General features: G+C 51.0%; 1 protein-coding gene across 2 annotated transcripts in view; it reads left to right on the top strand.

Annotated features, from left to right (window-relative positions):
* The window catches only part of Klhdc4 (kelch domain containing 4), a 32,323-nt gene extending 20,537 nt beyond the window's left edge, over positions 1 to 11,786 (top strand). For both annotated transcript variants that reach the window (XM_006990137.3, XM_016008464.3), the window contains exons 6-12: positions 213 to 305; positions 2,242 to 2,401; positions 6,385 to 6,460; positions 8,277 to 8,485; positions 9,776 to 10,172; positions 11,081 to 11,206; positions 11,381 to 11,786. In XM_006990137.3, coding sequence (XP_006990199.1) covers positions 213 to 305; positions 2,242 to 2,401; positions 6,385 to 6,460; positions 8,277 to 8,485; positions 9,776 to 10,172; positions 11,081 to 11,206; positions 11,381 to 11,580 — 1,261 coding nt within the window. In that variant the 3' untranslated portion in view covers positions 11,581 to 11,786. The remainder of the gene's footprint in view (positions 1 to 212; positions 306 to 2,241; positions 2,402 to 6,384; positions 6,461 to 8,276; positions 8,486 to 9,775; positions 10,173 to 11,080; positions 11,207 to 11,380) is intronic.
* Positions 11,787 to 13,413: the final 1,627 nt, after the last annotated feature.

The following is a 13,413-nucleotide window of genomic DNA, read 5'->3' as shown; positions in this document are numbered from 1 at the left end:
GCTGTAACTCCAGTCCCAGGTGATCTGATGTCCTCTTCTGGCCTCTTGAGTGCACCAGGCACCCACATAGTACACAGACGTACATGTGAACTAGATACCCACACACAAAAAGTGCAAATAAATACTAAAAAAAGAAGAAATCCATGTGTAAACCTTAAAAAACGACGTAAATATCTAACTTAATAGTGTTTTTTTCATCTTCTTCATTTTAGATCAACAGGTGGTCCTTCAGGTCGTAGTGGACATCGGATGGTGGCTTGGAAGCGACAGTTAATTCTTTTTGGTGGCTTCCATGAAAGCACAAGGTTGGTACACACAGCAGATTGGGGCACAGGGAGAGGTTGCATGGGCCAAACATTCTGATCTCTGTAGAAACACTGTTCACTCACTAACTTCATGGCTACATAGCCTGACAGCTACAGTGTGTGACAGCCCCATGAAGTAGTAAGGAAATCACGGGCTTGTAGTGGATGTCTGTTCTACCTATGACCTTGAGGTACAGCCCCTCGAGAAGTAGCAGGTAACTGTTTTACCTATAACCTTGAAGTACCCGCCCCTGGGCTGTGGCCTCAGGGCTACCCTTAAGACCTGAGACCATGTATTCAGCTTATTCTCTCCCACGTGGTCTTGGATGGTGGTGACTGACTCCCGTGGCAGAACAGCATGGGATGGTACCTGAGCCTTCCAGGGCCCTGTGACGATTCTCCTATTCTGTTTTAGTGTGTTTTCTTTCCTAATAAATTCCTTTTACCTATTGAGCAGACTCCCATGGATTTCTCGCATTATGGGCTTATTCTTACATTAAGTTAGCATCTACAGTGTGCGTGGTTGTGTGTGAAACCAGCATAGTCCTTCCCTCTTACAGACCTGTAGATTGCTGATCACCATTTCATAGTGTTTTTTTGGGGGTGGGGGTGGGGCAGTCATTTTAAAATTAGAGCCTTTTTCAAAACTTAGTCATTTTATTTAAGACTCTTTAGGGAGCAGGAGAGCTAGCTCACTAGTCAGGAGCACTTGCTGCTCCTCTAGAGACCTGAGTTCAGTTTCCAGCACTCCTCTCATGTCTGGTAGCTCACAACTAACTGCCTGTAACTTCACCTCCAGGATGTCTAATGCCCTCACCAGCCCCTGCGCGCCCACACAGACATGGACACATAAATGAAAATCAACCTTTTTTTTTCAGTACAAACCTATTTAGAAAGCACTTAGGCATGCAGACAAAATGACAGTCCTCCAATGAATGCAGTCACCATCTGTATTAAATTAGCCTGACTTTTAAATATCACATTCTGAGTTTTCCTTGAGACGGTTGTTATTTATCTTCAGTTCAGAGTAGACTTCTTTTTTTTTTTTATAACTGAAAGTGGTGTTTGAAACCGGAGAAAACTGGGTTATAGTAAGTCTTCTGGAACCCTGGGGGCTCCCATCCTTCATGTGCTCTTTGAGAGGGCTTTCTGGCTTGGAGGGGCAGCTGGAAGTCCCCATGGCTTCTTAGCCTTTCTCCAGCCTTGTGCCAGCTTTGCCCCTGCAGCTTCCACCCTCCGCCTTGTGCATACGAGGACTGAGCCTGCCTGTGCCTGCTCTCCCGCCGCAGCCTTCAGGGCTCACAGTGGCTGTAGAGCCCAGGCTTGGGTCATTCAGCTACACTGTGTGAAGCAGTGGTTGTCCCAACCTCCACATGCCTCTTCTTTGTGGACAGTGTCCATTCTGTGACATTCACCCCATAATAGCAAGCCTCTCTGTTTTGTTTCCAAGACTCAGACTGTGTGCTGAGTGCGTCGGTGTCTTAATCCCTGGCTCTGAGCAGAGTGAGCATTAAGTGGAGCCTCTCAGTCCTGCTTGGGTGGTGGGTGTGAATACTCTGTTCCTGTCCTTTGGCTGCGTGGGGTGCTCTGCCCCTGCCCATCCCTGCCTCAGTTCTTACCAAATGGTCAGTCTCCAGCCTTGTGATCAGGTAGACTCATTGTCTGGCTTATGGTCACACAGAGTAGCCAGATGAAGATTGCAGTTATCACTGGGGTAGGAAACAGACAATGTTCATAGTAAACTACCCTGTGATTGGGGCTGGAGTTGTTTCTGATTGTTTTGTAAATGCGGGAGCTGCAGCTTTTTATTTGGATTTAGACTTAAAGCAGATGACCAGGTGAATCACATGTTTGCCTTCAGTATAATTGGTGCACTCTAATGACCCTGCCTTCCCCTGTCATCTCTGTGGTGACCTGTGTCCTTTTCTCCCACCAGGGACTACATCTACTACAGTGACGTGTACACCTTCAGCCTGGATACCTTCCTGTGGAGCAAGCTGTCCCCTTCAGGCGCTGGGCCCACACCCAGGTCAGGCTGCCTGATGGCTGTCACCCCCCAGGGCAGCATTGCCATCTATGGGGGCTACTCAAAGCAGGTAAGGGCCCTTGTGCTTAGAATTGAGAGGGGCTTCCAGTGAGATGTGAATAGCCTTGCCCTGAGCTGTAAGCTGCAGTGGCATGGCTCTGCTCCTCTTTAAACATACAGAGATTTTTTTTTTCCCCCGAGACAGGGTTTCTCTGTGTAGTTTTGGTGCCTGTCCTGGATCTCACTCTGTAGCCCAGGCTGGCCTCAAAGTCACAGAGATCCGCCTGGCTCTGCCTCCTGAGTGCTGGGATTAAAAGAATGCACCACCACCGCCTGGCCAGAGATGGGTTTTTATGTGTGTGTGCATGTATATGTGTGTGTAGGTGTGGATGTATGTAGTTGTGTGTGTGTGTGTGTGTGTGTGTGTGTGTGTGTGTTCATGTGGGTGTGGGTGTATGTAGTTGTGTGTGTGTGGTGTATATGTGTTTGTGTGTATGTGTGTGGGGGGTATGTGTGTAGGCCAGAGGTTAATATTAGGCATCTTTCTCAGTTTCTCTCCACCTGGTTGTTTTAAGACATGCCTCACAATGAACATGGAGCTGGCCAATTGGTTGTGCCTCTCCTACCTCCTGAGACTGGACTACCTATGCTGGCTGCCAAGCCCAGCTTTTATGTGTGTGCTGGGGATGCAAGCCTAGGTCATGTGCCAACCTCCCAGGAGCACTACCAGGTGAATAGTCTGTATTACACTGTAGTCGTAACGACTGCCTAGTGTCCCTCTCCCTGCGTCTGCAGACAGTGTTGTAGCAGTCTTCCCAAGGCGGTATTCAGGAGTCTCTTGCTGGCTTATCTGCAGGTGCTGGCCACCCACTTTTCCCTCTCCTCATTGGTACTGTGCCATTCCTGACATTGCTATAAATCAGAGATTAAAAAAAAAAAAACCAACCAAAAGCCCTATCATTATTTTCTTTAAAAATCCTTTGTATTTCAAAAATTCTCAAGTGCATAGTTAACCTGAATTTTTTAGTGAACACCTACATGCCCCAGAGATTCTGCCATTCTTGGTCTAGCACACTTCATGTGTGTCATTGTGGGGAGTCAGGTAGAGGTCAGTGTTGACTGTTACATGGTTTACCCGGAGTGCAGTGAATACACCCATTTGTGTAGCGTGTAGTGTGGTCGTTCTGTCAGGCCCCCACGGAGTCCTTTCTGCCCTATTAGCTCTCGTATTCTACATCTTTCAGTTCATTGCTTTCTTTTTTTTTTTTTTTTTAAGAATATCTTTTATTATTGTTTTGACAATTTCATACATGTTTACAGTGCATCTAAATTAAACCCAGCTCTTCCAAATCCCCAGCCCATTCTCCCAGACATCTCCCAGCATGCCCCTCCCCACCTTAATGCACTCTGTTTTTGTGTTTTGTAACCTACTGAGTCCAGTTAGCACAGCCTGCCAGAATGGTGATAAACCTTGTTGGCTTGATCTTGCACAGGTCCTGTGCACGGGACCTTTGCTGCTCTGTTTCATGAGTACAATGGCTGTGTCATATCCTAAAGACAGCCCCTCACAGCACTCCTGCCCATCCCCCAGCTCTTACATTCTTTCTGTCCCCTCTTCAGTGCTGTTCCCTGAGCCCTAGGAGGTGGCGTTTGATCTCAGTGTCCCATTTAGGGCAGAGCACTCAGCAGCCACTTATTCTCAGCACTTTGACCAGTTATGAGTCTCTGTGTTTACTGCTGCCCACTGCAGAGAGACGCTTCTCTGACCAAGGTAGAGGGCAGCACTGATCTGTGGGTAGAAACATAAATATTTAGAAGACAGATTCCCAGTGTGTCCGCTTAGCAGAACAACAGTAGTAGGTTTCTACATAGGGACTATGACCTCCCAAGCCATGGGCCTTTGACCAGTTTACAGTACGAGGCATGAATTGCTCCTGTGGAGCAAGCCTCAGTTCCAGTCACTGGTGACTTGCCCCCATAACCTTAATGCCACTCTTTTACCAATGGACACATCTTGTCTGGAAGGTCAGTATTACAGTATTCAGGGTTCACCTCTTGGTAATACCGTTGATGACTTTTCTCCCTAGTGACCTGCAGTGCATCTTCAGACACTATGGAAGCTAGCCAGCCAGAGAGGAAGTTTTCAGATCAGTTCTATCCTGATTGCCTTCCAAACAAAGCTTGTAGTGGTGTCAGCAGAAGGGTTTCCCCCTCTAGGTCTGGTGGGCAACCAAGAGCAGTGGCAATCGCTTGTGTTCTTTTAGCTGTTTCTGGGGCCTGCTTGACCAGTAACTCTACTAAGGTATCATATACCTGGCTCAGAGTTTCCTTTAAAAACCTATGTCTTCTGGGGCAGTCACTGTCCACACATGCAGGATACCTGTGTTCAAATTCCTTTCATTTATTTATTTGTTTTGTTTTTGTTTATTCAAAACTCTTTGTAACAAAATTCTCTGTTCAAAACTCGGTATTTAAAAACTCTTTGTAACAGCCCAGGCTGTCCTGGAACTCACTCTGTAGACCAGGATGGGCTCACACTCAACAGAGATCCACCTGCCTCTGCCTCTTGAGTGCTGGGATTAAAGGTGTGCACGTTCACGTCCAGCCAAACTCTTTTATTTATTTTTTTAATTACATTTTAAAATGTAGTTAAAAAGTAGTAGGTCTCTATAACGGTTTTCACGCACCCCGAGTTTTGGGTAAACCACATTCACTTCCTTCTCTCCCTGTTCCTGCAGGCATGTTTAAACCTTTTAACCCCTAGTGTTTGCCCGCCTCTCCTTTCATGCCCTGGCTTCCTTGGGTCTGCTCTGAGTGCTGCAGGTGGAGTATTTTACTGGACCTCTGCAGTCCCCAGTACCTGTAGACAGTGTTCTCATTACTTTATTTTCAGCAGAGTTGAGTGCACTCGTGGTGCACATCGAGTCTCATTTAAATGAGCAAGCCCAGCAGTCCTGTGGTACACATAGTGGCCCTATTTCTGAGAGTGTAATAAGATGCTACCGGCTGAAGACTTAAAAGAGATTTTTTTTTCAGCCCTCCCAGACTATGAGGGCACACTTGACTATGAAATGAGCTTGAAGGCTGAAAATCTCGGCTTGGACATGGATGGCCCATGGCAGATGGTGTCCCAGTGGTGGAGCGTATGTGAGAGGGGAAGCATAGGGAGCCAGAGGCCAGAGGGTCAGACTTGCTATTTTCATTACAGTTGGACACAAAAACACCAGCACTTGGTCTCTAAGGACAATACCCTGTGTGCCCGCCTACCTCCTACCTGCCATTCCTGTCACATCCTTCTGGACAGTGCAGATGGAAAGGGGAACTAGTGGTTCCCTAGGGCAGAGCTTAGCCAGCCTGCAGGACATGTAGGACCTGAGTGGTACCCTAGGGAGAGAAGCAACAGCAGAGAAAATGGGGACCGTGGGGCCTGGCTGGTCTCTCTGGTCAGTGTCGCTTCTGCACATCTGGGTAGGATGAGCGACGGCAGCTGCTAGGGCAGGCAGGGCTTCTGTGCTGCCTTTCCGTTTTCCTGTAGATGGAAAGGTGGCATGATCTAGTGTATTGAAACTGAGAATTTCAGCACAAACAATACGGGAAGACATTTACGTGGACTGGCATCTTTCTCAGGGTGATGGTCTTGGCAAGCAGCCGTCTGGGTCCTGGGGTGCTGAGTAGGAGATGTATGTGCTGTGGGCTCAGGGCTGGCAGCCGGTCAGCATCACTGTTTGAAGCTTAAAGCTAGGGGCTGGGGGTGTGTGGGTTTGAAGGCTCCAGGAGGTCTGTAAGTGGTGTTGGCATGCTTCTTGCCACACCGTGCCACTGCACCGCCTGAAAGGTGGCACAGGAGTGAGGTATGGCTGAACTTTGCTGTGTGTGGGTCCATCACATTGTATAGACCTGTGGATGGTCGGGAGCTCTGTGGTAGAGCATACTGCAGTGGTCCAGCCAGCGTGACTGGCCATTGGTGGTGGCTTTAAAATCGGTCAGCCATGTCTGGGCTCTCTTAAGTGCTGCTGCAGCCAGGCTGGTTCTCAAGACTTCTTTGTTTTGCAGAGAGTCAAGAAAGATGTGGACAAAGGCACCCAGCACTCAGACATGTTCCTGCTGAAGCCTGAGGACGGGGGAGAAGGTACTGCTGTGCCTTGAGGACTGGGGCTTGGCTGTGTGGCCTTTGGGTGGGTTGCATTTAGCCTCTGGGCAGAAACAAAGCTTATGTGTCCCTCTTATCAAAATGGGAACTGCATTGAGATCCCTGTTGTCTGTCTAGAGCCAAGGACCAGACCCCTTTCTCTGGAGTGATTGGGCCATGGTGCCTTATATGACATGAGTGAGCCCTTAGTGTGCCCTGAAACCCAGCAGGAGCCCAGATCCCTCAGCTGTTGTGTCCCTCTTGAAAGCCATGTGTTAATATTTGTGTTATTCTCAGGTGTGGCCTTCATGCTGAGAGAAAAAATTGGGGAGGGCACTTTTGGGCAGGCTCCCTATGCATGCATTCTCAGGACCCCGAGGTGCGGAAGCCATGTATGGGTAGATGTGGTGTGAGAGATGGAAAGGAAGGAGCTGCTGTTTTCCTGTCCTTTCTTGACATTTAAAAAAAAGATTTATTTATTTATTATGTATACAGTGTTCTGCCTGCATGTATGTCTGCACACCCAGAAGAGGGCACCAGATCTCATTATAGATGGTTGTGAGCCACCATGTGGTTGCTGGGAATTGAACTCAGGACCTCTGGAAGAGCAGTCAGTGCTCTTAACCTCTGAGCCATCTCTCCAGCCCCCCTTTCTTGACATTTTAAAGAATGTGTTCTTACTCAGAAGCACACAATCATTATTAGGATGTGGAATTCTGTAGGGCTTGTCCTGGTTTACTGAGTACTATGGCCTGGGCTTTGGGGCGCATAGTTTGGGGCTCAGGCTTGGCTGTGGTGCCAGGGCTGCTGCCGAGCTGACAGTGTGTTCTGCGCCCTTGTGAGCTTCTGCTGTGAGGTGAGGAGAGCCATGCACAGACTCCCCCTTTTCTGCTCCAGCATTCTTCAAGTGAAGCCTCAGAACTGATCTGCCCATGAGCACTTCGAAGTGGTAGGGGCTGGTGAGATCATTTGCCATTGCTGGCAGGAACCTAGGGTTGGGGACCTGTGACGCTTGAACCTGGAGGCTCGACAGTGTTTTGCTGGCCTGTGTGCCCAGCAACCAGGCCCCATGAAAAGGGGGGTCCTGGGCCGTGAGCAGCACTCACTGGTTGCACAGCAAAAGATGGTGGGCTTCACTTACTCCATGCTGCATGCTGGTGTGTTTTCATCTCTAGTACCTCCCCACAGCATCTGCCGCTGTGAGTAGTTGACTGGTGACCACAAGTGGGCAGGCCCAGAGTCCTACCTGCACTGTGGGCCTTGTCAGCCACTACCCAGTGCACGGTCACCAGCACTTTTTAGTGTCTAGTGAATGGACAATCTCCGCTCTTTCTTCCAGAAGCAATGGGAAGACCTTTTCCATATGTCATACCAGGCCACATAGCCAGCACTGTCAGATGAAGGTGGCACTTGTTGGGACAGCTTAGAGCAGCTGTCTCCAGAGGAGAGGTGGTGTAGTTCAGGACTGGGTGGGCTGGCTTGGACTCCAGTGAGGTATATTTCAGGCTCTGGGCCTCGACTAGCAAGAGGGCACCTCCATATCTACCTCTCTGCCTCTCAGCAGTTGGTGCCATGGTCCCTTAGAAGGCGGGGTCTGGGGCATAGACTGTCACGCAACTGAGCTTTGAGAAGGATGGACCTTGAGCATTGTTGACTGGCATCCCCTCTTCCTGCATAGGAAATAAAGCGAGACTCCATGCCTAACAGGATTTCAAACTCTTGCAATTATCCTCATCCCAGGTGCCCAGGGCTCTCTTTGTGTTCTTGGTTGGCGCTCAATGTCCCCTCTTACCCCTTTCTCTGTTCTCTTTGACAGGCAAATGGACTTGGACCCGGATTAACCCTTCAGGGGTCAAGCCTACTCCAAGGTCTGGCTTTTCAGTGGCCATGGCTCCCAACCATCAGATACTTGTCTTTGGGGGCGTGTGCGATGAGGAAGAGGAGGAGAGCCTGGAGGGCTCGTTCTTTAGTGACCTATATATCTATGATGCTGCCAGGAGTCGCTGGTTCTCAGCACAGCTGAAGGTAGCCTAGGCTCCTGGGAGTCTTCCACATTACCTGTCTGTCTCCTGCCCACTCTCAGGCCTTGTTGCTTCCTTTTAAGGTCCGTGTGCTCTTATGTGTGGGTCCTGGGGGACTAGGCTTGTGGCCCCCTTGGTTTGGGGGCCCCTGCTCTTTCTTGGTGTCACTTACCACTCGTTGACAGAGCTGAGGTGTTGAGAGCATGTCAAGTTCTCGGTGCCAGTTCGTGTCTGTCACTTGCGCTCAGCCCTCATTTCTGTCATCCTTGTCAGTGTGGCTGCTGCCCAGGACCTGCCTGGAGCAGACAGACTAGCAGGTACAAGTCCCTGGAGGGCCCCAGGCAGCCCTGGCATCTGCACACGCAACTGCTCTGGGTGCCCACAGAATGAGAGGAGCTAGTACCTGCTGTGGGCTCAGCCTCGTGGAAGGGTCTCTGTTAGAAAGCATCCTTGAACATGTCGGCCTCTGCCATGAGAAGCTACACCAGGCAGAGCACTCAGCGTCTCTGACATGGCCAAGAGCATTGAATCCAGTGTGTAGGTTAGCTTTATATTTTCCGATTACTTGGCCCTCAGGCCCCATGATGTTCTTCAGGATGTGTGAGACTCCCACTGCAGCTTCAGGATGCAGTGGGTCTCTTGTCTAGAACAAGGAGCTGACCCAGGTTGGCTGGCATATTTGAATATTGAATATAGCTCAGTAAGTGCCATCTTGTGAGCATGGCATTCTGCTAGATGACAGAGGCTACTAGAGAGCCACTCAGCTGTACTCCGCAGAGTGGCCAGGGAGACAGAGTACATGTCCTCCTTCAGGAGAACTCAGTGGGAGGGTACCTTTGAACTGATGGTGATTGCGGGTCCTACATGGTCTGGAAGATCAGTGGGGAGTGCTGACCCCCTTGCCATCCATCCTGTTGTTGGCTGGGAGAAGTCTGCATCTCTTTTGTAAGTGACATTCGTGAATGGATACACTGTCTGCATGTTAGCCAGGCCTGGTCTTCCTGGGTACTTCCCAGTGTGGGACTCAGGAATGACTGTCCCTCACTACAGTGATGGCTAGAGTCTGTTCCTAGCCTGCCGTCCTTGCTACCTGGGGTGCCTGTGCTCACCCCTGCACTGCTCTGCCCCTCTCCCCAGGAGTGGCCTGTTAGATGGCGTGCTGACTGGCATGTGGAGGGAGGGCTGTCACTGCTCAGCCCCTCTTCCCAGGAGTGGCCTGTTAGATGGCGTGCTGACTGGCATGTGGAGGGAGGGCTGTCACTGCTCTGCTGTGCAGCTTGAGTTGTGTTTACAGGGCCCCAAGTCGGAGAAGAAGAAGCGGCGGCGGGGCAAAGGAGAGGAACGTGAAGGTGAACAGGAGAGTGGGGGGACTGGTGCCCCAGAGCCGCTGGAGGTGATCAAAGAGGTAGTGGCTGAAGATGGGACTGTGATCACTATCAAACAAGTGCTTGCTCCCTCGGGGCCGGGGGTGCCACCCCCACCGAATGCTGAAGACAGTGCTCTGGAGGCCAGCAACACTGGGCAGGAGCCATGTCCACGTTCAAATGCCATGCTGGCCGTCAAGCATGGACTGCTCTATGTCTACGGCGGCATGTTTGAAGCTGGTGACCGCCAGGTGACCCTTAGTGACCTCTACTGCCTTGACCTTCACAAGATGGAAGGATGGAAAACCTTGGTAGAGACAGATCCAAGTAAGCGGGTTGGGTGAGGCCCCCATGGAGTGCTGATCTTCTGAAAGCCTCTGCCCTGCTTGTAGGGAACCCTGCTTTTGACTCACCCAAGTTTCCGTGAGAAGAACCTGGGTATAGAGGGGGGCTCTATACCTGGCACACGCCTCTGTGCTCTGGGTGCTAAGCAGGAACAAAATGGGTAACAGCACAAGTCACTGGTATCTGGGTCAGGCCTGCTACATGTGCCTCTCATCTTCCAGGGTCAGTGCAGACCAGGCAGGACTTGAGCCTGCCTTTGGTGGCTGGCATTCAGGTGGTAGCTGTCTCCATCCCTCACTGCTCAGAAATCACAACATACCCATTTTATCCTAGACTGCTGTTGGTCCCAAATCTTTTAATGTTGTTGTTGGGGGGTGGCGGAGGAGACAGTCTCACTGTATTCCTGGCTGACCTGGAACTTGCTGTAAAACCAGGCTGGCCTTGAACTGAAATAGATCCACTTACCTCTGCCTCCTGAGTTCTGGGATTAAAAGTATGCCTTGCCATGCCCAGGTCCATCATTCACTTTTTTGAGATTCGAGACTAAACCTGCATGTCTAAGGACAGGCACTGCTCATAGTCTGTCACCGTCTTCTGGGAACCACTGGGGCTGTCGGGGCCCAGGAAGAGGCAGCCTCCACTCAGCTGCCCACAGCTGGGATGGCAGTGTGGCTGGAGTTGGTGCCCACTACAGCATCACTCCCAAGTTGCTGAGGTCTGAGAGGCATGTGCCGTTCTGTTAATCCCAGGCTTCAGGGCGGAAGAGTTGGGGTTCCTGTTCCATTCCATGAGTGGAAGAAGGGGTTTTGTGAGGCGATGACAGTTCCCCGCTGTGTGTGTCCCTGGCTTCCAGGTTGTAGCCAGACCCTGTGTTGGTTTTCTTTTGTCAGAATCTCAGGAGTGGCTGGAGGAGACAGACTCGGAAGAGGACAGCAGCTCGGATGAAGAGGGTGCAGAGGGGGGAGATGAGGACCAGGAGGAGGACAGTACGGAGGAGAGTGCTGAGGAGGGGGCAGGTGAGAACCCTAGGCAGGGGACTGTTCTGGGCAGTGCTTCTGTGGGAGGCTGCTTTAACAGTCTGTGTCTAGGGTGGGTCCAGGAAAGTTGCCATGCAGTGCAACATTGCCCTGCTTCCTCGGAACTGCCTGACTGAGCATGCTCTGTTTCTTTCTTCCTTCTGGGATGGAAAGATCCACAGCACCCAGAGGTGGCGCCTGGGGAGCAGTACGAAGAGTACCTGTCCCGGACTGAACAGTACTGGCTGAAGCTCGCCCGGAACCACATGGGGCCCGAGGCAAAGGAGAAGAAAGTGCTGAAAGTAGCCCATGCCATGGCAAAGACACTGGTTGATGATGCGGTGCAAGACACTGCCAAGGCCGGCCAAACATGAGACTGAGCGGTGGCTGCAGCATCGCTGGTGTCCTTTAGCCAGGCAGGAGGAGGCCCCCGCAGAGTGGGTGTCAGCGTCTGATGAGGACGTCACTGCCCTCACCACAGCTTTCGTCCACACTGAAGGAAGGTTAGAGTGAGACGTGAACGTGAGGGACCCGTAGGATATGTGCTCTTGTCCTAATAAAACTGGGCTGTGTTCTCTAAGGTTTTCTTTCTTCTGCAGAACAAGGAGATGAGCTGTGTGTCATCCAACGGAAGGTCACCAGCAGCCCAGCAGTCACCTGAAGCTGCTGTGGAGTGCTACGGCTCTTGTGCCGCTTGGCCTTGTGCTTGGGTCTCTTGGTAGAATGTTATGGATATAGGGGCAGGTCCATGGCTCCGCTTCAGTGGGTTTTTTTTGGGGGGGGGTCCCCCTCATTTTCAGACATGTATTTTTTGGGGGGTTTTGAGACAGGGTTTCTCTGTGTAGCTCTGGCTGCTCTGGAACTTGCTCTGTAGACAAGACTGGCTTCAAACTCAGAGCTTTGCCTGCCTTTGCCTCCCGAGTGCTGGGATCAAAGGCATGCACCACCACTGCCTGGCTTAGATGTGTATTTTCATTTTATTTATGTGAATATGTGTGCCAGTGCTCATGGAGGCTAGAAGAGAGTGTCAGATCCTGAGGCTGGAGTTCCAGGGATAGTTGTAAGACATGTGAGATGGGTGCTGGGAACTGAACCTTGGTCTTCTGGAAAGGCAGCAAGTGCTCTGAAGCTCTGAGTTGTCGCTTGCTCCAGCCCCTCCATTGCAATCTTTTTGAGGAGGAAGTGGTGGCACCTTCCCTTCTCTCTTCCTCTTTGGGCACAGGGCTATCTTCTGTGAAGTGACAGGGAGGTTGCAGGGCAAGAACCTAGCCCCTCATGGCGTCAGGGAGCCGGGAACCCATTGCCATGGGTCTGGTACCCCAGCACTGCCAGTGCCCACGCCAAGACAAACAGGAAGAGTGAGAGTTCCAGGCCAGTCGGGGCTACATAGTGAGACCCTGCTTCTGAACTAAGGCGAGGGAAATAGAAAACCTCCAAGGAATTGGCTCCTTGTTGGGAAGTATCTGCTGCCCGTCCCGGGCTGTGAGCCCACAGGGTGAATGGGTGGCTACCTGACTGTGGTCACAAGGCTGAGTGCAAGAAGACAGACCTTACCGTGGAGCAGTGAGGAGGGGAGGGCACACCCAGGACGACCATGGCTCCCCAGCCGCTGCCTCTATCTGTTGGGGGATGTCCAGTGTCACTGTGGCTACTGTGACCAGGACAGTTAGTGTGTGCAGCTTGGGCTGCTGGAGTGCATGCCACCTGTGCCTTTTGCTCTGTCCTGCAGCAGTCTGTGGCTCCAGGTGGGTTTTGTGGGGTTTGAGTATGGTATCCCCAGGAGTGCTGAGCTAGCCACCCAATTCATGCCATTAGCTGAGGCCAAGGGGTTGCTCAGAGGCCCTGGATCCCTTGGGGTTGGTAGAGTTGAATCCTAACAAAGGGAAACACCAAGGAGCTGGAGACCCTTAGCGTTCATTTCGTTTTGTTTTCCACACACGTTGTCACTGTGTAGCTCGGGCTGTCCTAGAACTCACTAGTTAGACCAGGCTGGACTCACAGAGACCCACCTAACTCTGCCTCTCTAGTGCTGGGATTAAAGGCGTGGGCCACTACACCAGGCTGGAAACCCTTACTATTTATTCTAAGTATGATTGTGTTTTAATGGTTTGATAATGGTGTTTATTCTGACTTTTAAGAGTGAATTGCTGCAGGTAGCAAGCCAGTGGCCAGATAATGAAACAAATACACTAAAGTGCCAAGGCTAG

This window comes from Peromyscus maniculatus, chromosome 5 (genome assembly GCF_049852395.1).
Source record: "Peromyscus maniculatus bairdii isolate BWxNUB_F1_BW_parent chromosome 5, HU_Pman_BW_mat_3.1, whole genome shotgun sequence".
NCBI classification, from domain to species: Eukaryota; Metazoa; Chordata; class Mammalia; order Rodentia; family Cricetidae; genus Peromyscus; species Peromyscus maniculatus.
This window is presented reverse-complemented; position numbering and strand designations above follow the sequence as displayed.